This window comes from Lactuca saligna, chromosome 1, assembly GCF_052625555.1.
Source record: "Lactuca saligna cultivar CGN05327 chromosome 1, ASM5262555v1, whole genome shotgun sequence".
In the NCBI taxonomy this organism is placed as follows: domain Eukaryota; kingdom Viridiplantae; phylum Streptophyta; class Magnoliopsida; order Asterales; family Asteraceae; genus Lactuca; species Lactuca saligna.
The window spans coordinates 49,307,963-49,333,083 of NC_136417.1; the positions used below are offsets into that span (position 1 = coordinate 49,307,963).

The 25,121-nt window shown below is 34.0% G+C and overlaps 2 protein-coding genes and 1 pseudogene across 2 annotated transcripts; 1 reads left to right on the forward strand and 2 right to left on the reverse strand.

Annotated features, from left to right (window-relative positions):
• Window positions 1-6,971: 6,971 nt before the first annotated feature.
• On the forward strand, window positions 6,972-8,144 carry LOC145035820 (putative F-box protein At2g36090 pseudogene; annotated as a pseudogene).
• Window positions 8,145-19,241: 11,097 nt separating this feature from the next.
• On the reverse strand, window positions 19,242-22,656 carry LOC145035828 (mRNA-decapping enzyme-like protein). Its single transcript, XM_078984340.1, has 8 exons — window positions 22,371-22,656; window positions 21,650-21,690; window positions 21,524-21,573; window positions 21,291-21,435; window positions 21,110-21,160; window positions 20,906-21,029; window positions 20,338-20,814; window positions 19,242-19,557 (listed from the first exon to the last, which is right to left on the reverse strand). The coding sequence occupies exons 1-8, from the start codon at window positions 22,527-22,529 to the stop codon at window positions 19,501-19,503; spliced, it is 1,104 nt and encodes a 367-aa protein (XP_078840466.1). The 5' UTR covers window positions 22,530-22,656; the 3' UTR covers window positions 19,242-19,500.
• Window positions 22,657-23,091: 435 nt separating this feature from the next.
• LOC144998057 (casparian strip membrane protein 1) lies at window positions 23,092-24,245 on the reverse strand. The gene is made up of 3 exons (XM_078957893.1): window positions 23,871-24,245; window positions 23,573-23,696; window positions 23,092-23,455 (listed from the first exon to the last, which is right to left on the reverse strand). The coding sequence occupies exons 1-3, from the start codon at window positions 24,158-24,160 to the stop codon at window positions 23,249-23,251; spliced, it is 621 nt and encodes a 206-aa protein (XP_078814019.1). The 5' UTR covers window positions 24,161-24,245; the 3' UTR covers window positions 23,092-23,248.
• Window positions 24,246-25,121: the final 876 nt, after the last annotated feature.

The following is a 25,121-nucleotide window of genomic DNA, read 5'->3' on the forward strand; positions in this document are numbered from 1 at the left end:
TATCAACAAAATCACATTTTATGAATTAAAACATTTTGTGGTAATGATCCTAATCCAAAATAGTCTAAAAATCCCAAAAATCTGCCATCAGAAACATCAACTCGTCGAGTGCATGAACATGAATTGTCGAGTTGACCTTATACTAAGTGGACTCATCGATTCGGTTCATGGACTCGGCGAGTTCATCAGTTAGATGGCCAGAAAATCGATTTTTCAGCTTTGAAAATTTAACAATGCATAAGATATAACAAAATACAACCAATGACTCTGATACCACTAATAGGTTTTAGTATACTACAACATCCTATGGTGCAGATACAACCCTAAATGCTTTAGATCTATCTTTTCTCTAATTATACATGCAATATTGTTTCGAAAGCATTAAGCCTACTACTAGCATACAATTGACATAAACAACATAAAATACTAGTTAGGAGTTTACCTCTTTATTTAGCTTGTAGAACTTGTTGTATTTTTCCTTTAAGAACTTAGCACCCCAAGTGTGATGCCTCAAACGGTTCTCAACACACCCTTGAACAATTGGATGATTTTAGAGAGGTTTCTAGGCACACAAATCAGCTATGCTTCTCCAAGAAAACATGTGTTAACCGATTTTAGCCATGGGGTCTAGTATATATATGTAGGAATCCAAGAGTCATGGATTAAACCCTAATCCATACTCTTGGGTTATGATCCATGTTTCATGTGGGCTAACTCTTCATGGAACTTACATAAACTTAGCCTATCATGGATCAATAGCCCAAACCATATACATATCATTGATTTACATAATCAGTCCCTGTATATTTAATAGTCCCTTTTGATCACAAAATTAATTCCAAATTAATTTTTGATCAATACTAATTAAATAATATGATTTCATATTAATATATTAGAACTTATAATATAAATAAATCATAAATAACCTCTTACTCAAATATCCATCTACAAATTGTTCTGGTAATATGCAACTCGAATGGACTATGCTACTTTCGAGTCAAGTACATACCAATTATAGTTATGGGCTTAGACACCTAATCCAACAGTAACGTCACCATACTCAGAAATATACTATCACAATCATCATAATATTCATAATAACTCGAGGGATCTCACACACTACAAATTCCCTGGGTTCATCTCAACCTTCCTTAATTCGCGTACAAATCCTCTGCTATTAGTAATACGGGCCCATACTACCTTCCACATTTATCCGTACTTTCCTCAAGAACTACCTTGCCTCCAGAAAGTCCCTTTCTCTACTACTGCTTTCTGCTAATCTCATCCTAGGTTTTCCCAAGGGTAATCTTCGCCCCACACTCCATCGTTAGATGCATAAGAAGTACATGTTATTTCCCCTAACTAGCTCGTGAATACCATTACATATTACTAAGAGTAGATAATCCTTCGAATGAGAGGTCCTACCCTACAACGGTTAGACTCAAATGAGAGCTAAGAAATAGAGCTAAACCTAACCTTCTGAAATTATTTAGTCCTCGTAATATGTAACTTAACATATTTGTTTACTAGTTAGTTAAAGATAACTAGAACTCCTAAAAGCACAAAGCAAGCAACATTCAAGCATTGAGTAACCATAAACAAGCATATCCTCATCAGACCATCATATCACTGACTAATCAGTACTAACATACAGTTCAACTAGCTCACACAGCAGGTACATAAGGCATCCTTCCTAGACCCTTACCCCTAACTAGCATGCAATTCTCATACAAATATAACAGGAATACAAGGAATCATTCCTAGATCCTTAGCTCTAATTTAACATGCGGTTCTAATAATCATATCATAACATAAACTTTTATGTGTACTTTGGGAGTACTAACTTGAGCTCGGCTGATTGCATGCACCACACCCTTTACTCTTTTCGAAATTCTTTTCAGTTTTAAAAATTATTTTTATAAAAAAGTTTCTTTTGAAAATCTTCATACCAAGTCCTCAGTTTGAGTTTAGATACACCCAAGAGTCTACCCGAATTCCTCAAACCAAGGCTCTGATACCAACTTGAAACATCCCAAAAATACGGTCCAGAAATTTCATTTTAAATCATTAAGAAAACCATAGTTATCAAACATCATATAAAATCATAAGTCATGCATCTCAAAAATATCATAAAAATGTGTCAAATATATCAGAGTATAAACATCCCAAGCTAAACAAATGGTGTGTGCACTGCAATCATCCCAAGCTCTTCCTCTTACTACCGGAAGTACCTAAAACCAAAACTGAAAACTGTAAGCATGAAGCTTACTGAGTCTCCCCAAATTACCACATACCATTACCCTAATCACATAATCACATAATAAAATACATTGGGCCTTGGCCGCTACATCGAGCCCCTCCCGACATCAAACAAGTCCGACATCGGGCCCCGCCAGGCATCAGACCAAAGTCTGGCATCATGCCCTGCCCGACATTGGATCGAAGTCCATTATACATAAAAACATATCAACAAAACATATAACATAAACACATAACATAAGCATATAAACATTCCTCGGGCCCCGCCCGGCATCGAACCAAAATCCGGAAACATATAACATAACATATGAGCTAAACATTCCTCGGGCTTTCCCCGACATCAAACCAAAGCCCGAAACATATAAGCAAGCACATGCAAGAATCACGAATACATCAAGCATAAGAACATTCCTTGGGATTTCTTCGGCATCGGACCGAAATCCGGAAACATATAACATAACATATGAGCTAAACATTCCTAAGCCTTGCCCCGACATCGGACCAAAGCCCGGAATATATAAACAACCACATGCAAGAATCACGAAGACATCAAGCATACAAACATTCCTCGGGCTTTCCCCGACATCGGACCAAAGTCCGAAAACATATAACCTACACCAAGGTAACCCCGACATCGAACCTAATTCCGGAACATACTAGCATACGTATACGGGACTGGATTGGTGCGTTAGACCCGTTCATACAGGAGGAAAACTCCTCACACTGCTGAAGTCCCCGCAAACAAAACTCTAACTGTTGGATGACAGATTCTCGAACTGTCAACATCAAAATAACACCCAAAAAAAAATTGGGGCCAAACCCCTCACATGGGCCTTACTCTAAAACCCATCCAAATTCCCTAGTCCATATACTTGTTAATAGTTGACCCATCAAGAGTCCAAACATCTAGGCCCAACAGAAAGGCCCAACTCAAATCCCAACACAATTAGGGTTTTCACATGAAATGACGATTAGGGTTAATTAGAAACATTGAACCCATTAAGCACTTAATCCATTAAGTCCATCAATCTACTAGGTCAATCATACATTGTGGTCGAGCTTAATTCATAATTCCAATCCAGTCGTCCAAAATGCGGGTCCCGACAAGTCTAAATTAAAATCTCCAAGATTATGTTTTTCTAAACCCTAATTAGGGTTTCCAAACCCAAAACACGCCAGTTAGATCCAGAAGCTAATCCTTTAGATCAATTAGGGTTTCATTAGGTTAACTAGGGTTTCATTAGGCCGGGCACCACCCACTACCACCTCGAATAGTGGTGGTCAACGGTGGCTCATGACGGTGGCCACCACATTGTGGTGGTGGTGGTTGTGATTCTAGATACAAAACATGTCCAAGCATATCTCAAATAGCAATTCATTCACACTCAAATGCACATCGCCACCCAACACGGTGGTTGGTGGCGGCAGACACCACCTCACGGTGGTGGCGGTGGGTTTACTTCGGGTTTTATGGCCAAATAATGTACATACAACATATTATCAAAAAGGAATGCACGCATAAAATAGCACACACCCACACATGCACAACCACCCTTGTGGCGGCCGACGGTGATACAAGGTGGCACCCACCATGGTTGGTTGCCATGGTGGTTCCCTTACAGCTTCCGGCCAATAAAAACATGCACACACACACACACTCCAAACACGAGGTCGGACACCCAGACAATACACACCAACACAGCCACCTCGTAGCGGCATAAGGTAGTCGGAGGAGGACGTCACTCGCGACATCTGCCCAGAATAGCAACGACGGTGACATCGCAGCGACGGAAAAGGAGGCGGAGGCACATTCGAGAATGGCAACACACAACCCTGATGTCATCTTCGACAACCTTAGCGTCATTCTTGGTGGTTCCTCCGTCCGTTCATGACGTCGCCGACAGCAAGGGCCACGATGGCATCTCGATGGTGAGTCGGAAAACAAGAGGGAATTGGGTGGCTCGTCAATGACTGCTAGGAAGCGGCAACAACGGCCATCTGGAGAGGTCGTGGGTGGCGGCTGGAGAAGAGCACAAGGTGGCGACTACATAAATATTTAGGGTTAGGGTTTCTTGATGACAAATTTTCAACGGGAAGGGAAGGAACGGGTTTAAGTCCCGTGTTTTCCTTTCAAACTTAAAACATTTTTTACACTTTTGATCCCTCCTCCATAAATACTTTTCACTTGAAGTCTAGAAATTACCCTTTAGCCCCTGCTTCCATAATTCCTTTCATAATAAGTCCTAATAATTACCAAGCAGCCCCTATCTTCGAAAATCCTTTCGAATTAAAACCATAATTTACTAAATAGCCTCCAAACTTCAAAATTCTTTACAAATTAATCTGTAAATTAAATTTTAACCCCCAAACTCTCAATTATGACTTTTTAGCACCCAAAACCAATGTCTTGCTAAATTATTCCGCATTTAGGGCTACTATTCATTTGTTAATTTTATCTTTTTATTTATTTAATAAATGAAATGTTACAATAGTAACTAACCAAGATTTAAACCCCCAAAATGAAAATGAAATAAGTGTTTAATATTGTGATTAATAGTTACAAAAAAAAGCCTTTTGGTCAACCATTGGTGCATTATTATATACTAATATAGATACACCTACAACTACAAAGTAACTTTCATATTTAGATTATTCTCGTAATGAATTACTTTAATACTTTCATGTATTAATTCTCAATCACATCATTCCCTTGTATTCAATTATGTATCATGGCTATAAAATCCAATGTAAAGACTCAATGTAAACATATATAAACAATTCTTTTCAATAACCTTTATATGGTATCAGAGCTCCACAAGCTCCACTGAGCATTTCTCGACCCCTTCTCACAACAATCCTAATCCATCATTCATTCAAGACCTACTAATGATAAATCAAACAACAACCATTCAATTTACTGCCGCCAGTCACTTCCTCATCAAACTCACTACCATAAATTTTCCTGTCTGGCGCAGGCAAGTTGAATCCACCCTAATTGGATTACAACTTAAAACCTTTATCGATGGCAGTCATAAAAAACCAACTAGGTTCATTATAGAAAAGTAGGGAAAGAAACCAAATCCAGAATACTTAGCTTGGTACCGCCAATATCAAATTCCCATCGGTTCCATTCTTGGGAGTTGTTCAGAATCCATTCAACCTCTCATCTCATTAGTAAATATTGCCCGAGTAGCCTAAGAACAATTAAATTCAAGCTACGCTAGCACCTCTAGGTCTCGTGTCATCTCTATGAAATCCAAACTCGTGCAAAACCCTAAATGAGACAGATCAATTATCAACTATCTCCAAGATATGAATCCATTTATGATGATCTTTCTCTTGCTCAACTCCCCGTTTCTAAAGAATACCTCATGGTGCACATTCTATCTTAACTAGGAGGTGAATATAGTTACATTGTTGCAGCCATCAAAATACATGATACCCCTCTTTCCTACCCAAAACTCTTTGACAAACTTCTTGATTTCGAAAAAGGACTCAAGGAAACTCTTCAAACCACAACATCCTCCATTGTCACTGCCAATTCTACGACCTGCCGCCAAATCGCCAACCCTCCAACAACTTCTATCCCCGGAACCAAAAGTTTACACCCAACTCACAACAAAAAGAACCAAATTCCCTTCAATGGCCACGCTCTCAGCGTGGTGGTTATAACCAAAATCAAAATCGCAACACTTCTTACTGTCACTTTTGCAACATTCCGGAATATTCCACCAAGGAATGTCGTAAACTATCCAAGTTTCAAAGAGATAACAATATCTCTATTGCCGCCTCTCAATCTCACAACCCGGTTGCAAATGCTACTACTGGTTCCTTCACTACCACACCTGTATCGATCTTTGGCATAGGGGTCTCACACCATGTGACTATTGAGACATCTAACAAAAATGTATAACTGTTTATTTATTTTAATAAAGTTTAAAGCTCTGAATTTGTGTTAATTTTTTTTTTTCCAACAAGACCAAAGTTCTTTTCCGATCTCAGATACCTTCGTGAAACTAGATATTCAGTATTTATCAAACAAACATATAATAGTTGGTTCATTTTTACATCATGAAAAAAGGCTAAATAAAGCCCGTAAACAAAAATATAGTATAAAAATCATTAATTTTAAATTGTGTTTGGAATAATAATAGCGATTCTACATGAACTATTGAACTTGTTGACTCTATAAAAGACAAAATTGATTTCAAAATCAAATCATTTGCTATTCTAAACTTGGTCTACCATCCATACAAATTCAACCTCTATTAACTTCTACAATCTCCCAACTAATACTTACATACATCATGCATGTAAGCATGCATGTCTCACGTGAGTATCTATACCTATATGTATATATGTATATATATACGTAAAATATGACTTTTGTTTTGTAGTTTTAATAATAGTACATATTAAATCTTTTTTTTTTTTATTTGTACGTCTAAAATAATCCAATTTGAACATAAATATTTGTTAAATATTTTTAACGTTATACGAATGATTAATTTAAGTTTATACTTATTTAACTATTACTTTTAAGTTTTAAAATTATATTATTAATTTAGAAACATACAACAAAATAAACAAATTAGTCGATTAATTGATGGATGAGATCGACGGCTCACCACCGATCAATTTTGTAGTTGAACTCAAAAGTCGTTTTCCACATTTTATAAATACAAACAAACAACTATTTATACTCCGAACTTGCAAAAAAAACGTAATAAATCGGCTATATTTTATCAAGTACTAGAACAAAATGTTCACCACACCACCACCGGAAACCACCATGAACCAACGTGCCACCACCGGAATTTCATCATTACCTACCGATATACTAGAGTCCCACATACTAACTCGTCTCGACGGTCAAACCTTAGCTTCCGCCACATGCACCTCCATATCACTCTCCGCCGGCGGCAATCACAACCACCAACTCTGGTCCAACGTCTGCCACTCCACATGGCCTTCAACCACCGGCAACCGCGTCGGCAAAATCATCTCCACTTTCTCCGATAACAAAAACGGCCCTCGCTCTTTCTTCTCCCAGTCTTTCCCTCTACCTGCACCGGAACCCACCGCCGTATCTCCGCCACCATATCCAACACGTTCACTTCCGGCAAGTGAATTAATCTCAGCCGTTGATATTTACTACCGGAATAAACCAATACTCACAAAAACTGAGGAAACCGAAACCACCAGTGATTGGTTCAGGTGTTCGCCGTTCAGAATCGACCTATTGGACCCGAAGGAAGTAATCTCTACTCAGATACAACAACCAACCGGAGAAGAGACGTGTACGGCGTTGATGGATGACATGACGTTAAGCTGGATACTCATCGACCCGGTTAATAAACAGTCGGTGAATCTCTCCTCCCATAAGCCGGTTTCCGTCCACCGCCACTGGTTGTCGGGAGAAGTGCAACTCTGTTTCGTATCCATCCTCGGAGTCGGTGGGGCGGTGGTGCAAGTTGGGATAGCGGTGATCTGCAGTGGGTCGGAGGATGGGGAGATGCAGGTTCGGGAAGTGACGATGGAGGTGGAGGACATGGATGGAAAACATTTGAATGGCAGGGACAGTATGGTAATTTTACGGAGGGTGATGGAGGGTAAAAGGGGAAGTGGGTTGGATAGAGTGGAGGAAGCAAGAATGAGACACAGGAGGTACCAAGAAATGAAGAAAGAAAGAAGAGAGCGAAAGTCGAGGGTAGAATGGACATTAGACATTTTATCTTTGGCTTTTGTGACATCAATTTTTGTGGCTTTACTTTTTGTTATATTTTACAACTTTTTATCTAAACACCAAAAAAATGTTTAATTTTCAAAACGTATGTAATGAATATTAAAATTACATAAATACATAAAGAAATTTACGTGTAAAATTATCAGGGTTTTACGTTGGAGAGTGATTTGCCGGACATCAACGCTTAAGGTTTTACGACGAAAGACATCGTTTATAAGGCATTACTTAAGATGACAATTATATATATATATATATATATATATATATATATATATATATATATATATATATAAACATTACTCATTTTTATAGAAATAAATGATTTAATGCGGCGTTGAGTACAAACTTTGGATCTATAGCGAAGTCATAACCAACTTTTTATAACTTTGACAATTATATATTTTAATTTTATCTTATATGATTTCATATTATATATATATATATATATATATATATATATATATATATATATATATATATATATATATATATAATAACTTTATAATTTTGTGGCAACTAGCGGAAAAACCCGGGCTTCGCTCTGGGCTGTTTTTTGTCTTTTGTATAAAAAAATGTAAAATTTTGACTGTAAGGATCAAAAGTGTCAAACTGACTACAGAATTAACAGGACTAGAATTAGTAAAATTTTAGGAAATGGACGAATGTTCTCAATTCCTTAAATCTTTGTGGCCAAACTTTAAATATTAAAAGGTTTATAAAAATATAAATTTTTTGATTGCAATAACCAAAAGTGTCAAAATGTAAAAGTTTTGACTGTAAGAACCAAAAGTATCAAAATGGCTAAGAAATTAAAGGCGTTGGAATTCGCAAGTTTTTAGACAATGGACAAAAATTGTCAATTCCTTAAAGTTGTGTGGTCAAACTTTGAATATCAAAAGGTTCCTAAAAAATAAAAAAAAATGATTGTAATGACCAAAAGTGTTAAAATAGCTTAAGTTGAGGGGCAAAGTTATATATATATATATATATATATATATATATATATATATATATATATATATATATATATATATATATATATATATATATAAAATAAAATAAGAAGGTGCAAAATTTAAAATGTGACTAATATGGACGGAAACTATCAAAATGTTAAAACTTATGTGGCAAAAGTTTAAAGGAAATATACTATTTCTAAAGGAACAAAGAATTTATATATATATATATATATATATATATATATATATATATATATATATATATATATATATATATATATATATATATATATATATATGAATGAGATGAACACTTTAATGATTTTTAAAAAAATGCATGGTATGTGCTACAAGTTTATAATTAAAAAAACAAGGTTACTCGATTAGCAATTCAATAAAAGGTTAAATGACAATGTAGTATCTTATATTATTTTAGATCATATTCGGCCATTTAATTAATTTTTAGCTATTATAGTTATCATGGACCTGGAATATAAGTGTTGACCTATTAAATTAGACTTCGAAAATACTTCTTTCTGGTTTATAGTTTACATGTTACAGTGTTTAGGAGAAGAATATGACGTGTCTTATTTTTTTTCACCTAAGCACAATGTGGTTTTCTTTGCCACATAAGCTCAATGTGTTATACCTTATTTAGTAAGAATCATCAGACAAACCTTGGGTGAATTTACCTTCATATAATTGTTCCCTTTTTCCTCATTACCAAAAATAAAAGAACCCTAAATCAAAACATGAGAATGTTATTCTCTTCATGCCGAAAATATGGAATAAGAAAGATCTACCATTGTCTATGAACGTACATGATGAAATCCAAACATGTTTTTGTTGTCATACAGCTATTAAGTGAACTTTGTAGAGCTTCGACAATCCAATTTGAAGGTTTTCTATTTGTCTATTATCAATGGTAGGTACTCTAGTTTAACATATGATGCATTGATTTGTGGTTTTCGTTTTCAATGTAAGTCATATAAAACCCCTAATTTTTGTATTTCTTCATTTTTAGTATAAAAAACATTATGAACCACTTGAGGATGAACTTACAAGAGCACAATGTTGTAAATTTACATACAAATTCATTGGGTTTTAATAACATCAATACACTTCTTAGAAGGTAAAACAGTCAAATTTTATCTAAGTGTACATGCACCTTATGATCTAAGTTTTAATAGTTAAAGCAACCTACTTTCGAATTCAACTAAATAGAAGGATAAAAACACTTATCTCTTTATCTTAATTGACACTTTGTGATTGGCAACTCTTGCAATGGATGAAGGATCCAAAATAGAATCCATCTAATGTAGTCAGACCAAAGACTCCAAGAAGAAAATAACGAATAAACCCTAGACTAGGGTTTATGCGAAATTTAATAACCCTAATAAAGGGGTTATGAATTTCGTCCACTAAGAGAAACAAGAGAGATTGGAACGGAATTATGAGTGAAAAATCATCTAGGGTTTGATCTCTTGCTCTTTATTTATAGGCATCAAAATGATCCTTTAGGGTTTCAAAGTCTTAGGCATTATCATTATCGTATTCAAAATATGACTTATCTCTATCAGGGAAAAGAAAAAATCATACACCTCTTCTCTTTATAAAGGGTTGTACTATAACTACCCCTTAACCAATTTTACACCCCCTCCCCCCAACATCAATCCAATCAACCTTTTTACTTTTGATTTGATATTATTCTTTTTCTTTTTCTTTTCTTTTTTTTCCTTTTTTCTTTTTTGTTGTTTTTTGTTTTATTATTATTATTATTATTATTATTATTATTATTATTATAAATTTCGATAGCCATATAAATTCGGACAATATTTTAAAATTCAGACAACATTATAAATTCGGACGACATTATAAAATTCGAACGACTATATAAAATAGAACAAAAATAAAGTTTGCTTTCAATCAACATAATGCACCACACAAATGTAATATTTAACCAATTAATATATCCGTAATAAATAAAGACAAACTATATTTTTGTTCCGTTTTATATAGTCGTTTGAATTCTACTATGTCGTCCAAATTTATAATGTCGTCCAAATTCTAAAATACCATCTAAATTTTAAAACATTGTTCAAATTTTATATGGTTATCCAAAATAATAATAATAATAATAATAATAATAATAATAATAATAATAATAATAATAATAATAAAATAAAAAAATAAATAAGAATTAAAAACAAAAAAATAATAATAAGGAAAAAACAAAAAAGACAAAAAATCACATCAAGGGGTGGGATTGGAGAAGGATTAGGGATACTTATTGAAAAACCCTTTATAAATTTATATAATATTTCAATTAATTTCAATGATTTAATTAATATTTAATCCATTTACTTAATCAAAACTATTTAAATAATTAACAAAATAATTTCTAATTAATTTATTAATAAATTAAGAACTTATTTCTCTAATTCCTTATTGCTATATGTGTCATAATGCTAACCCGAAAGGATCCTATTATTATTTAGAAATATTACCAACTAGTTAATAACCATGGACACCATTTCTAATTATGGATAACGTTGAAGTACACGAGGCAGATGTCGCTTCTCCTCTTAAGGTAGAAGGAACAAATAAACTTTGACTAAATATTTTTTGTATACTTGTCTAATCATGCATGGACATGTCCTTTATAACTACGAGTTATAGATAGCATCAGAGCACACCAATACACAACAGATTTCGTAAACAAAACCCCATATGCATCTTGGTTTGAAGAATAAAAGATATTATCTCTTAGATGTACTCCGGACTTAATCCATGAAGTAATCTCTAATTGTGGGTTGTTCCAATACTTAAAATCCTCATTTCAAGTACTTATGTAGTGTTAACACGATCTTGTAACATCACAAATATATGAGACAAAAATTTCATTTTAAATTAATTTCAAAACATCAAATAATCATTTCAAAACAACCGAAAGTGTATCATAGTGAAATAACATCAGAGTACAAAATCCCAAAACCACATAATGCAAAAAACATGGGTGGATGCGGTGCGATCAAGCCATGCCCTTTCCTTTCGAGCTAGAAGTACCTAAAACATAAATTCAAAATTGTAAGCACAAATCTTAGTGATGTCCCCCAAAATACCTCATACCATACACACATACAAACAAAATATATATATGGGTCTATTTCATCCCCCTTTGGTCTCTTTCAACCAATATAGGGTATATTTCAACTCATTTCGTCTCTTTCAACTGGTACTAGGTATATTTCAACCCCTTCGGTCTCTTTTAACCGGTATTAGGTATATTTTAACCCCTTCGGTCTTTTTCAATCGATATCGGGTCTATTTCACCCCTACAGCTAGCATATAATCATAATAATAACAGTCACAGAGACAACAAACATATACAAGCAATACAGGGAGTTGTCATGAAGACAACTATCATCCTACTAATATAATCCAATGGGCCGGCATTGGTGCCTTCGACCCACGTGTATAGTAAAGGAAACTCACCTCAGAATGAAGGTATCAAATCATACTCGAGCTATTAAATCGTGAAATCCTCTCACTAATTCACAAATAATGAAAATCCTAATTAGAAATTAGGTCATAAACCATAACAGGGGTCCCAACTCATCATCCTGAGCCTTTATGGTAAAAGACTATTTTACCTTTTTCCCCTAATAGGCCCAACTAGCTTGGCCCAATAAATCTATAGGAGCCCAAGGCCCAAAAATAACAACCACGGATTATTCTAGACAGTCCAGTGGACACTAGCAGGCTCGCAACCTGTAGGTGTTTTGAACTGTGTATTCACCAGGTGTACTCTAAAAACCCATCGACATGTATTGCGAGTAGAGTCTCAGAAACGATACCGTCGATAAACAAGATAAAACCCATTAACTTGTATTGCGAGAGGAGTCTCGGAAACGATATTGTCAATAAACGAGATAAATGAGGAATAGTTGAATTCTTAGAGTAGAATAAAGAAGAGAATGGGGATGAGTAATTGGATTGATTGCTTAAATATTAAAACATAATAATTTATATTATTGTGGGTTGAAAACCCTATGTACTCACCAGGTTTCCCAACCTGACCCACTCAGTTTATTTACATCACAGGTATTGATATGAAGTCACATTACATTGAGAGATTAAAGAGATGTAGATCACTAGTGTAAATAAATGTAAGTTCAGTTTATGCTTATGTTTTTGTATTGACGATGACACCCCAAACGTTTTAACATAAATAAAAATACGTTTCTTCGAAAATGTTTTGATAATGTGTTTATCGTATTTTTCTGGGAACAAATTTCATAACATTTTTGATGAAAAGAAGTACTCTGATTTTTATAAAGCATAAACAAAATCGGTCTTTTCTGGCTGTGAAAATGGGGATGTCACAGTTGGTATCAGAGCATTAGTTTAGGCGAACTATGAATATGTATTTATTTCTAGACTTAAACTTAGAATGCTAACAAATGATTGTGAGGAGTGTGTCTAATAAGATTTAGGTAATACACCTGAATAGACATAAGCACTAGCTTATTTAGAGAAAATTTCTAACATACTTTTATGTGCTAAATGATTTATGATATGCATTATATGATCGGATCTATGGTCTGTTGCCGACCGGATCTGGAAATTTTATGTGCTTAGGTTTCTAAATGTTTAATTACGATATTAGAACTGGCATGTAACTTTTTGGAGTAATAAGGAGGAATACGCGTCTAAATCTTCCTCTATCTATATTCTCATCTCGATACACCAAACGCTTGCTTTGGAGAATAGAATGTCATGATAAGGACTCATAGAGAATTGAGTAAGTGGAGGAAATGAAAAGGCTTACGATAGTGAATGACACCTATCGGAAGATATCATAAGAGTGGTATCTTGCCTTTAGAATATGTCATGCAGTACGTTTAGAGGAGTACAGTACGTCCGAAGTACACCTTCGATCGGCAGGATAATGGAATGATTGGCGTAATTCATGAAGTTGACCCATCACATGGCATTTCCACCGAGCTGAAGCAGAATTTATGATTGAAGATACGCATAGAAGAAGTCCTAGTAGAGTCTAGGGAAACTTTTGTGATTGTTTGGACACATTTTTATGTGTTAAAAATTGTTTTTGTGATAATAACTTGGAAAACTGCGAGACAATACTTGGGACGAGTATGAGTAGGTGTGAATGGTAGTAGAGGCCTATACTACCGGAACCACATGACTCACACTTGGATCAGGGAAAGTCACAAGGTTACCAAGAAGCTAGTAATTGATTTTGTTTTATTCAAGTATGTCGTTACCATTGATTCGGTAATGACCAAGAAAATTGTTGTTATCCAGACCCTAGTGGTCATATCACATCAAGTCCAACTACGATGAGTAGGTTACGTGGTTCAGAGAACCAAGTTCAATGTAGCGTCTAACTTAAACCAAACAATTGAAATCAAAGCGATCAATAGAAGTATCGCGCTTATTGTTAAAGAAATTGGTAGCTAGAAATGCTACATGTTAAAGTGTGATTATATCACATTAGAACATGAAGGAAGGCATAGTCTATTTTAGAATTTAACTTTAAGAGACCTAAGTCTAAGCGTTGCTACATACAATGATAGGTCATTAGAATATGACACATCGGTCAATTGTAGTAATCAAATTAACTTATCGTAAGTTTGTTAAGAAGAAGAAGGAGTCTCTGATAAAGAATGAGGTTGTGACACGAAGGTCATGATTGAAAGTCTAACGAGCAGGTGCAAGACCGAGCACCGCCTGCAATCACGGAGTCCAAGAGTTAGATACCCGTTCATGAAGAGATAACGAATGGAGTCATCATGTGAGCCCTGTTTTGTTGATGATTCCGGGACGTAATCATCCTAAGGGGGAGATTATTGTAACGCTCGAAGATTCGGGCTAGTCAATTTAGAGGTAATAGGGGTCGAAAATGACTTTTCGACAAAAGATTATTTAGAATAAATAATCTTAACGAAGTTGTAGAATATGTTACAAGGTTTCCGTACATATAAAGAACGCCAAAATCCGAGTTATAACGAAGAAGTTATGACTCGTTGAAGTTTCGCGACATAACCGGCACGATACCGGGAAACGTAAATAGTGAATTAATGATAGAGCGAGATTTAGCCTTAGCAATCTAAACGAAAGTCATAGAATATGTTAAACTAAGAACATCGATAAAAAGAACGCCCAAATCTGACTTCGTATGAAGAAGTTATGATTTTTCAAAGTTTCGGATTAGCAGTGTACAACCCGAAATTCGAATGTTAGATCAAGCGGGTTTTAGCCGACACGACCTAAACGAGAATCGAAGATCTCGTTAAGAGTAGCGTAACAAGAAAAAGATGGGCGAAAACGGATGTCGGATGAAGAAGTTATAAGAATTTAACGGACCAATCCTGTCTCGGCCTGTTAATAATATAAAAATTTAAAATCGAATCAAAATTACCCGACGGAGTCTAAACAAAAGTTGTAGAGTACATTCCCACCTTCAGGTGGATATAAAGAACGTCGAAAACGGAGCTCGTATGCGAAAGTTACGAATGTTTAAAGTTGGAAAGTGAAATTCACGAAGCTGATGCGTGGACTGATGACGTGGCTTAATCCTGACCGTCGCTTGCTGATCACGGCTCGCTTCGGATGGCCGACACGTGGTCCTCGCATACGCCCCACGTCCGGAGTCAGTACGCCCTGCGTATCCTCGCCTTACCTCTTCCGGTGTTGCAAGCCAGCTGGTGCGAAGCTGGCACCCTTATCCGAACTTACGCCCAACGTAAGACTTCGGTACGCCCAGCGTAAGTCCGAAGTTTGGGCTATAAATAGAAGGCCGAGGCTGCCATTCTTCTTCACTCCAAAACCTCTTCTTTCTCTCACTAATTTCTCTCTCTACAACCCCAAACTCCCCCTAAACCCTAGGAAAACCCCTTAGCTCCCGAGGGAAGCCCCGAGGCTCCTGGAGTCCCGAGAAAAAGAGCCTTTCGGTTTCGAAACGCTGCTCCAATTAAGTTCCGGTTTTCGATAAAATTCGCTGTAAGTTTGCTACGCTTACGCAATTTTTAATATAGCTTTCAAATAATTATAGGAATGTTATTAGGTCCTTAAAATAATTATTTGGGCTATTATTATGAGTTATATTGAGTGTTATTAACGCTTATATAATAATAATAATAGTTAGTAATTAAATTGTCGCGGTTATCGTTAGACTAAACCCTAGTGGTATTGGTACTAGGTTTTATCGAAGGAAAATCGTTTTGAGAGTATCGAAGCGTTGTCTGAGTGCTGAGTCACCACCTTTCAAGTGAGTGCATAGTTACTTTCAGCTTACATATAGATATGAAGTATTTTATATAAATTACGTGCTATATGTGCATATTATCTGAATACTTGCTATCTATGCTGGGTGAATGATTTTATACATGTTTTAAATGATTTAAACTGTATATGTATTTTATATCTACAAATATGTTGGGATAAAACATGGGTAGATGAAATAGTTTCTGTGTGACAAAAATAAAATGAGGAAGAGGTAATATAGACCATGAGGTAAGGGTGAGAGGTGAACCATGAGAGAAGCCTTTTTCCCAATTGATGGCCCCGTCATGCAGCAGAGTATGGATGACAACCACGGACTATTCTAGACAGTCCAGTGGACACTAGCAGGCTCGCAACCTGTAGGTGTTTTGAACTGTGTATTCACCAGGTGTACTCTAAAAACCCATCAACATGTATTGCGAGTAGAGTCTCGGAAACGATACTGTCAATAAACAAGATAAAACCCATTGACTTGTATTGCGAGAGGAGTCTCGGAAACGATATTGTCAATAAACGAGATAAACCTTGGGAACTATGGATTTAGTGCCCGTTGAGTAAACCTTGGCAACGATGGATTTCGTGCCTATTCCTTAGGATAACCCTTAGGAATAAATAAATGAGGAATAGTTGAATTCTTAGAGTAGAATAAAGAAGAGAATGGGGATGAGTAATTGGATTGATTGCTTAAATATTAAAACATAATAATTTATATTATTGTGGGTTGAAAACCCTATGTACTCACCAGGTTTCCCAACCTGACCCACTCAGTTTATTTACATCACAGGTATTGATATGAAGTCACATTACATTGAGAGATTAAAGAGATGTAGATCACTAGTGTAAATAAATGTAAGTTTCGTTTATGCTTATGTTTCTGTATTGACGATGACATCCCAAACGTTTTAACATAAATAAAAATACGTTTCTTCGAAAATGTTTTGATAACGTGTTTATCGTATTTTTCTGGGAACAAATTCTGTAACATTTTTATGAAAAGAAGTACTCTGATTTTTATAAAGCATAAACAAAATCAATCTTTTCTGGCCGTGAAAATGGGGATGTCACACTTAAGTCAAAGTTGAAGACTAGGACTAGTATACTTGATTCCTCAATTTCGCATGAATCTCGGAATCACTACATAGAATGTCAATAAACCGATAAAAATAAATTACAAACATTATTTGTAACTATAAAAGAGTTATAATACCATAAGACAATTTAAAGTCTCAAATATTCTATTTATTTTAATATCCAATGATTTATTAAACTCCAAACCCTAAAAACCCTAAAAGCCCTAAAAACTCATATTTATAAACCTTAACCTTAAAAATCCTATAAAAATAATTATGAACCTTATAATATTATCTTATCATCATAATTATTATGAAATACAATCAATGAAAAATAAAGATTTAGTTATTAACATTTACCCTTGATTTATAAGTCAAAAATCAAGAGTTTTATGCATAAAAACTAGGTTAAGGTGCACATTTTATAAAAAGTTGGATATTTTTATAAAAAATTTGAATTTTTATAAAAGAAACAAGAGAAGGGGAGTCTCTCCTCCCCTAAAATTCGTTCTCTCCCTCCCCATATCTCTCTCTCTCTCTCACACTCTCATTCTCCAACATACACACATCTCTCTCATTTCTCTCTCTAGAAAACTCTCTCTACCTTCTCTCTAATTTTTTTCTCCAAACACCACAAACACAACCTCTTAAGCACGAAATTATGGAGATTCATAAGGGGTTTTCAAGCCACAAATAAATTTAAGGTAAAGAACATACATCTCTTGAAGATCCACAACAATGATTTAAGCTATGCATGTGCATTTTATTTCAAAAACCGACTTCTACTTCATCATCTTCTTCAAACTTGTTTTCTTTTTGTTAAAATGGTTTTTAGAACATCATGGATGTGTTTTAACACCATGCATGTATGATAAACAAGGTTGCATGTTCATGATCTTAGTGCAAAAATCGATTTTAAGGACTAAAACATCAAACTCAAGTTAAGAGTTTTTGAGAAACAAATTTTGTTCATAAATGCATGTATACATTTTGATAAGTTTTAATCTTTTGTTCTCTAGAAAAATGACTAAAATATGAGTTTATCATGATATATTTAAAATATTTCAAAAGATTTACTCAAGGAATGATGAAAACTCACTTTTCTAACCAATCATCATGCATGCAATCTGTCAGATTTCTTTACCTGACTTTAAATTGCCATATCTCACTCATTTCTTAACCAAAATTCGTGATTCTTTTTCTGAAATATAATATTTTGAGTTATCTTTCAAACCCATCTAACCTCACTGGAAAATTCCAATATTTCGATTTTTAATAATTTTTACAAAACTGTTACTCAAACAGCATTTTCCTTATGAACACTTGTTTTGTGTTGCATGTTCAAATGATTTATTCATCACTAAAAATCATTCAAAAATTCTTTGGAACTCTTAACATCAAGTATTAATAAAGAATATAAAAAAGATCCCAATACATATAAATAAGATTCCTTCCATAATCCTATATAATCAAAATTGATTATAATAAAATCTCTAACCAATTATCTAAATTAACTATAAATAATAAAGATTATTAAATTTTAAAAACAGAAAAGAAAAAAAAAGTCTCTAAATAATCTTAAATGACCAAAAAACACCTTAAATCAAAGCAAAACAACAAAACAATGGAATTGATTAACTGGTCAATTTTCCAAGTTTATATTTCATGTTTTGTATCGTTGATGAACAAGCACAAGAACAGGATGAATGCTTGGGATTTTAACAATAGTAATTTAAAAAAATAAACAAAAGTCGACATGTACACCATCTCAACATCACATAGACATAGAGCGACCCGAATTTGTCAGTACGTGAAACAAACTTGTCCCTATCCAAAAACAAATAAATAAATAAAAACATAGATATATATAAGTGAAAAAAATTGCGTAACAAAATTGGATTCTTAAAAAGCATAATGAAAACTTATATACCAACCAAGATCCAATTCACAAACCCAAAAATAAACCATACTAAATACACACAACTCTACATAAAAACACCCAACCAAAAGTTCATATATCATATATCGACTCCAACAACTTCCAACTTCCTAATTCTATCAAAAAAAAAAAAACATGGCATCATCAATCAAGACTCACATCCAACAATTGGGGCGCAAAAAAACATAATTCGCATATGGACTGACTCAGTGACTATATTCATTGTTGGTGTACTTTCTGTAATGCTTGGTGGAACAAATCAATGAACTGATTATCCTGCACATTATAATTTATACCAATGTACTTACTTACTTTCCATCATTTTTCTCATAAAAAAAAACACTGATTTAAATACAACTTGATAAATAAAAAAAAGTATATTACAAAAATGGTCCATGTGTTTTTAGAATTTTTACTGTGTTTGGTCCAAAATTGAAACCTTTTCCAAATTGGGTCCTTATTTCAAGGTTACATATCGATTTTGATCCCTGGATCCTTGAAATAAAGACCAGACTCAGAAAGTCCCAGGGACCAAAAGTGATACAAAACCATATTAATAAGGACCAAAACTGAAAAATGTTTTAATTTTGGACTAAACACAGTAAAAATCGGAAAAAGCACTTTTAATACCCGTTTGTAGTCCAATACTGAAACATTTTCAAATTTGGTCTTTATTTCAAGGTTTTATATCACTTTTGGCCCCTATAACCTTACAATAAAGACCAAAACCGACAAAAAAACTTGAGATAAGGACCAAAACTGAAAAATGTTTAAACTTTGGACAAAACACGGTAAAAATCAGAAAAAAAACACATGGACCATTTTTACAATTTACTTTAGATTTTAATATCGTTTGTAGTCCAATACTGAAACATTTCCAAATTTGGTCCTTATTTCAAGGTTTTATAACCTTAAAAAAAGACTAGAATCAATATGAAACCTTGAAACAAGGACCAAAACTGAAAAATATTTGTTAATGTTGGACTAAACACGGTAAAAACCAAAAAAAAAACACATATACGATTTTTTGTAATGTAGTCTAGAATATTTCAATACCTGGGCAAGCATTAGAAGGGCATCACGGACTTTTTCCCTACTGAATGATCCATAATTTGGAGAAGAACTGGAAGCAGGGGTAAGGGAAGGGGGTGGGGTGGGTGGGGGGAATGGTTGGAGCAATGGAATCCCATGGCTACGCGGTTGAACAGGAGCCCCTGGAATAGATGGTGGAATGGAATGTGTCATCAATGGAGTTGGAGTTGGAGTTGGAGAGGGTGTAAAAAACGAAAGTGGTTTGATAAGATTAGTGACACGTGTACTGTTATTTATGTTGTTGTTGACCTGGTCTTGACTTTCATGGAGTGGGATTCCGATTCCGGAGGTTGATGAAGGAAAGGATGGCATTTGGAGTGGCGTATGGTTGAGTGAAGGGGAAGACGCAACACGGGAATGTAATGGAATTGATGTGGAGGTGTGGTATGGTGGAATGGAATTGACTGAGTTGGATGGATGGTGTCCAAGATTCATAGTATTCTGAAACAAAGGAATTAGTTATTAGATATTAACGTATAAAATAAAAGGAAAAACTACAGAAAAACCATTATGTTGATGAAATAATACATACACCAAAGAAATTCGCAAATGAAGAATCTTCAGGGATATCTGTGGAGCTTGAAGTGGTAAATGGTGGTTCTAATGGTCCTTCAATTACTGAAGATGTGGGTACAGCTTCAAGTTCCTCAAATTCACTATTATACATTAAAAAAAAAATTGAATTAAGGTTATTGTAAATAAATTTTAATGAAATAGGGAAAATAGTATTGGGTACCTTTTGTTTACTTTTGGTTTGAGAGGGACCTTTGAATATGCACCGAGTATCCTGAATAAATCAATAAAAAAAATGTGTGTTATTATGATATTCTTAAGCCATTGTATTCCTTCTTCAATTCCACCTCATAACACTCTATATGCATATTCAAGATATTAAAAAAAGGAGGAGAAATAAATACCTAGTAAAAAGATTTGCAACATCTTCACACTCACGTGGATTGTAGAACCAAATACCATTGACCTCTTGAGCAGGATTTCTATACAGGAGATATGGAACTTGAAGTTCATACTCAAAATCCCCTAAAAGATCCTCGACTAGATTTTCTGTGGAATGTTAATAAAACAAAAAATATATGTCAAACAAAATATAAAAAGTAGAGTGCCTCAATTAGAAAGGTGGAAGGAAGCTTGCCTGTATTTCGCCGATTCATTACTATAAATTGAAACCTTGGTTGGGCATTCCTGCAATTAGATGTAAATAAGAGTCCATATTTTTGTTTATAATCAACAAAATAGCATTGTTTACAATGAAAACAACCTTTTAACCACAAAGAGAGACCCTTCAACATCCTTGCGACTCTGAAAAAGTATAAAAAAGTTAATAACACCATTGATGAATGAATTATATAAGTGATCAGAAATATCATAATCTGTGTTGTTTGTAGAACTATAATATAGTATCATATTCTTCTCTAAAGATCTGGTGTGAGGTGTCTGGAGTCTAAAGAGAATAGCTTTATAATTACATTAGTATTGTCTGTTGGATACATGTTATCTGTTCACAAAGGTAGAATTCTAATTCTCTATATATGGAATGATCCTCAATATTGGTTGTTGAATAATATAATATACAATGAGGTAATTTTTCATTACAGTACCAAATTTGATATGTCAAAAATGTTATTTTGGAATTGATGCTATAAAATGTAAGTGATCCAGGTTCGAAGTCTAAGATCCCTAGCTCCATTTTAGTGTTTCCCCCAAATACTTCCTCTAAATCTGTCATGCATCAACTTAAATCAACTCATCCCCGCTGAAACATTTAGCCAAATAACAAACAAATGAAATAAGCAAACACATAATCAACAAATACCATGAACTGCATTCGAAAACCTAATGCCGATATTGTCGTATCACGTCAGAACCCTAATTAATCGTATATAGCTAACGTTTATCATTTGTTCTAGTGCCGTTTCACGTACGAATCCTATCGAAAAAGCTAAATGAATCAAAATCAAAACAGAAAAAGAAATCCTAACCCATTGATTGAGGTCAACGTTGAATTCGTAGAAGGTAACATGAGCGGCGGTGATTAAGATCTCCTCAATGTAAGGATCCATTCTCTGAAGTACAGTAAGGTTAAGGATTTTTGTACTGTTTTGATCCAGATTGGGCATCAATTTGCCATTTTGAGACATCTTCTCTCTCTGATGAATTCGATCGAAATCAATCCAACTCCTCCAAGGAAACCCTAAACCCAAGCGAGAGAGAGAGAGAGAGAGAGAGAGAGAGTAATCTGATAAGAAAGTCGGTTATATGATTTTTGTTGGCGCTAAATAGTCCATCGATTTTTATACTTTATCGGCATTTGTCGTGTTTGTAAAACCTTATTTTTTATTTTGGATTATTTAGTAATAAGACGCTATTTTTAAAAAAGTTTGTTTGTTTTTTTTTTTTTTAATCTTAAACTAATACGTATAAGAAATTTTTGTGTTTTTCTTGAGATTCATGTGAAAGCATAGAAAAACCATTTTTGTCGAATTTATAAATGTATCAAAGGGACCACAGTCCACACTTATAAATATAAAAATAACAAGTGTATAATTTCTAAAAAATCACATTTTTAAGTAGTTGAAATTTACAAATTATGTATTGATGATGAAATTTAGTGTTTTGATTATTTTGACAAGCAATTTTTTTTGTAAGAAATATAATATATATGGTTTATATGTTAACTTAAACCACATTTATATCACCACATTCTTGAACATTAAGTTTTGTTGTTAACAAACAACTAGATCAATTCCATTGATAAACAACTTTACAACAATTTCAATCCACACTCATATCGATCAATGTTGAAACACAAATCATGAAAATGACAAACTATGCAACCATGAAGAACATTTCGTGTTTTTTAAAGAGAAAATGCAGATAAAACGATCAAGCACATGAGGACAACAACCGCTAGAAAAGAAGCCACCACTGCACCACTAACTTCCTGACAAAAATCATTAAATTGTTGACAAATCGCAGGCCAATTTGCATCTGAATTTCCGTTATGGGCCAAGTAGACTATGGATGCTGCACCACCGGCTGCCGATGTTGTCAAAGCAACCATAACCTATCATAAATATTCCAATAGTTAATATTATATGGTAATACTTATAGTAAAATTAAGAATGAATAATAGATAAAAGTGACACAAATGTATAATATCATAGTATTAAAAATGTCTTACGATGTCAAGGAAGATAAGAAGCACCCTTGGAGCCACCAATTGAGGACGAATAATGCATACAATTGAGATAGGGATCGAGAGGGCTAGGTAGGCAGCAGTGATGGCATTAGCAATCACAAAAAATCTGTCATACGATACATAATAAAACTATAAGATAGAAAATTTGACTTATTATTAAAAAATATATAATATTGATATTAATATCGTAGATTTTTTTTAATAGAGAAGATATTATAAAGTAGATAAAATTGGAGGTGTGTAAAAAATTTAATCGGTTTTATTTTTTATTATGACTTACGTAAAAGCTGGTAGATCATCAAACTGAGCTTTGAATTGGAAAAACTGAGTGAAGAAAGGAAGGGTCTGGTCTGTAGACCCCATGGCTATCGCAGCTCCTAAAGCAGCTCCGATACCAGCTAGCCTTAGAACCACATCAAATACAGCTAACCCTCTTTTGTATCCTCCCTTTGGAGCCTTTTGAACAATTGGTTTGATGGTACTTGACGATGGTGGTGCCAAAAGTGGTGCCTTCCCTTTCCTTTCCTTGGGTGTCTCGGTAATGTTGACTGCAGTTGACTCGCCTTCCATTTTGGAGAGAGAAAGAGAATGATAAAATGTGATGTTGAGAGAGAATGTGAATAAGGGAGAGGTGTTGAAGGTGATGAGGGAATGTTGAGTGGAAGAATGTATATATAGGAGATAGATTAATGAAGAGTAGGTTAACCGATTTGTGAAGAAAATATAATGAAGTTTGGAGGAATGGAGAGTGGTTGGTACTTTTTTCTTTTGTTTTGTGGGAGAACGTTTTTTTTTTTTTGGAACATATGATCGTAAAAATGATAATAATCATATTAATTATGTATATAATTATGTTAATGTATGAAGTAAATTCAGTGTTCATGAAATAGTAACATCAGTGGTCAATTTACAGCAGGAAGATGACGAAAATGATAATTTAATGGAGATGATATTGATTATGCAAATAGTTATGTGATTAATATATCGTTGTATACAAATATGTAATTCACACATATAATATTTTTAATAAAAAAACAAAACTAAATAAACCCTATATTACGTTTTGTTATTTACAAGATCCAATAGCAATCAACAAAATACATGTAAAGTACATAAAATATCATCATAACATTTTCATGTATGTGTTTCGTTTTTTATTAAATTAAAGAGAAATTAAATTGATTCCTACTTTTTATACCTACAAATGTTCCTACCCAATAAAATTATGACAAGTATCATCTTTCCATATTTTTTAAACTAAATTATTAAGATTATATTAGGAATATATCAAATACAATTAAATTGAATGGTGATTTATCATAATTTTAGTGGGTAGGAATAATTGTAGGAATAAAAGGCAGTTTAATTTCTCTAAATTAAAACAGTTATTATTTTATGGTAAATATATTGTAACAAGATATGCATATATAACAAAAGAAAGTCAACTAAATACCAAAGTTTTTATCCTAAAATGAAAAATCAGTCAGCTAAACAACTAAATCTTCCCTGCTCCACTTATGCATGATGGAAT

Bases quoted from the DNA above. Each gene is read 5' to 3' on its own strand.
- LOC144998057 (XM_078957893.1), bottom strand. From the start codon at position 24,160: ATGGAAGGCGAGTCAACTGCAGTCAACATTACCGAGACACCCAAGGAA. The intron at 23,697-23,870 runs GTAAGTCATAAT...ATCGTATGACAG, and splicing joins GATGATCTACCAGCTTTTAC to ATTTTTTGTGATTGCTAATG. The intron at 23,456-23,572 runs GTAAGACATTTT...TATTTATGATAG, and splicing joins TTCTTATCTTCCTTGACATC to GTTATGGTTGCTTTGACAAC.
- LOC145035828 (XM_078984340.1), bottom strand. From the start codon at position 22,529: ATGTCTCAAAATGGCAAATTGATGCCCAATCTGGATCAAAACAGTACA. The intron at 21,161-21,290 runs GTATTTATTTCT...TGATTTATTCAG, and splicing joins GTTGCAAATCTTTTTACTAG to GATACTCGGTGCATATTCAA. The intron at 20,815-20,905 runs GTATGTATTATT...CCTTTGTTTCAG, and splicing joins CATTTGCGAATTTCTTTGGT to AATACTATGAATCTTGGACA.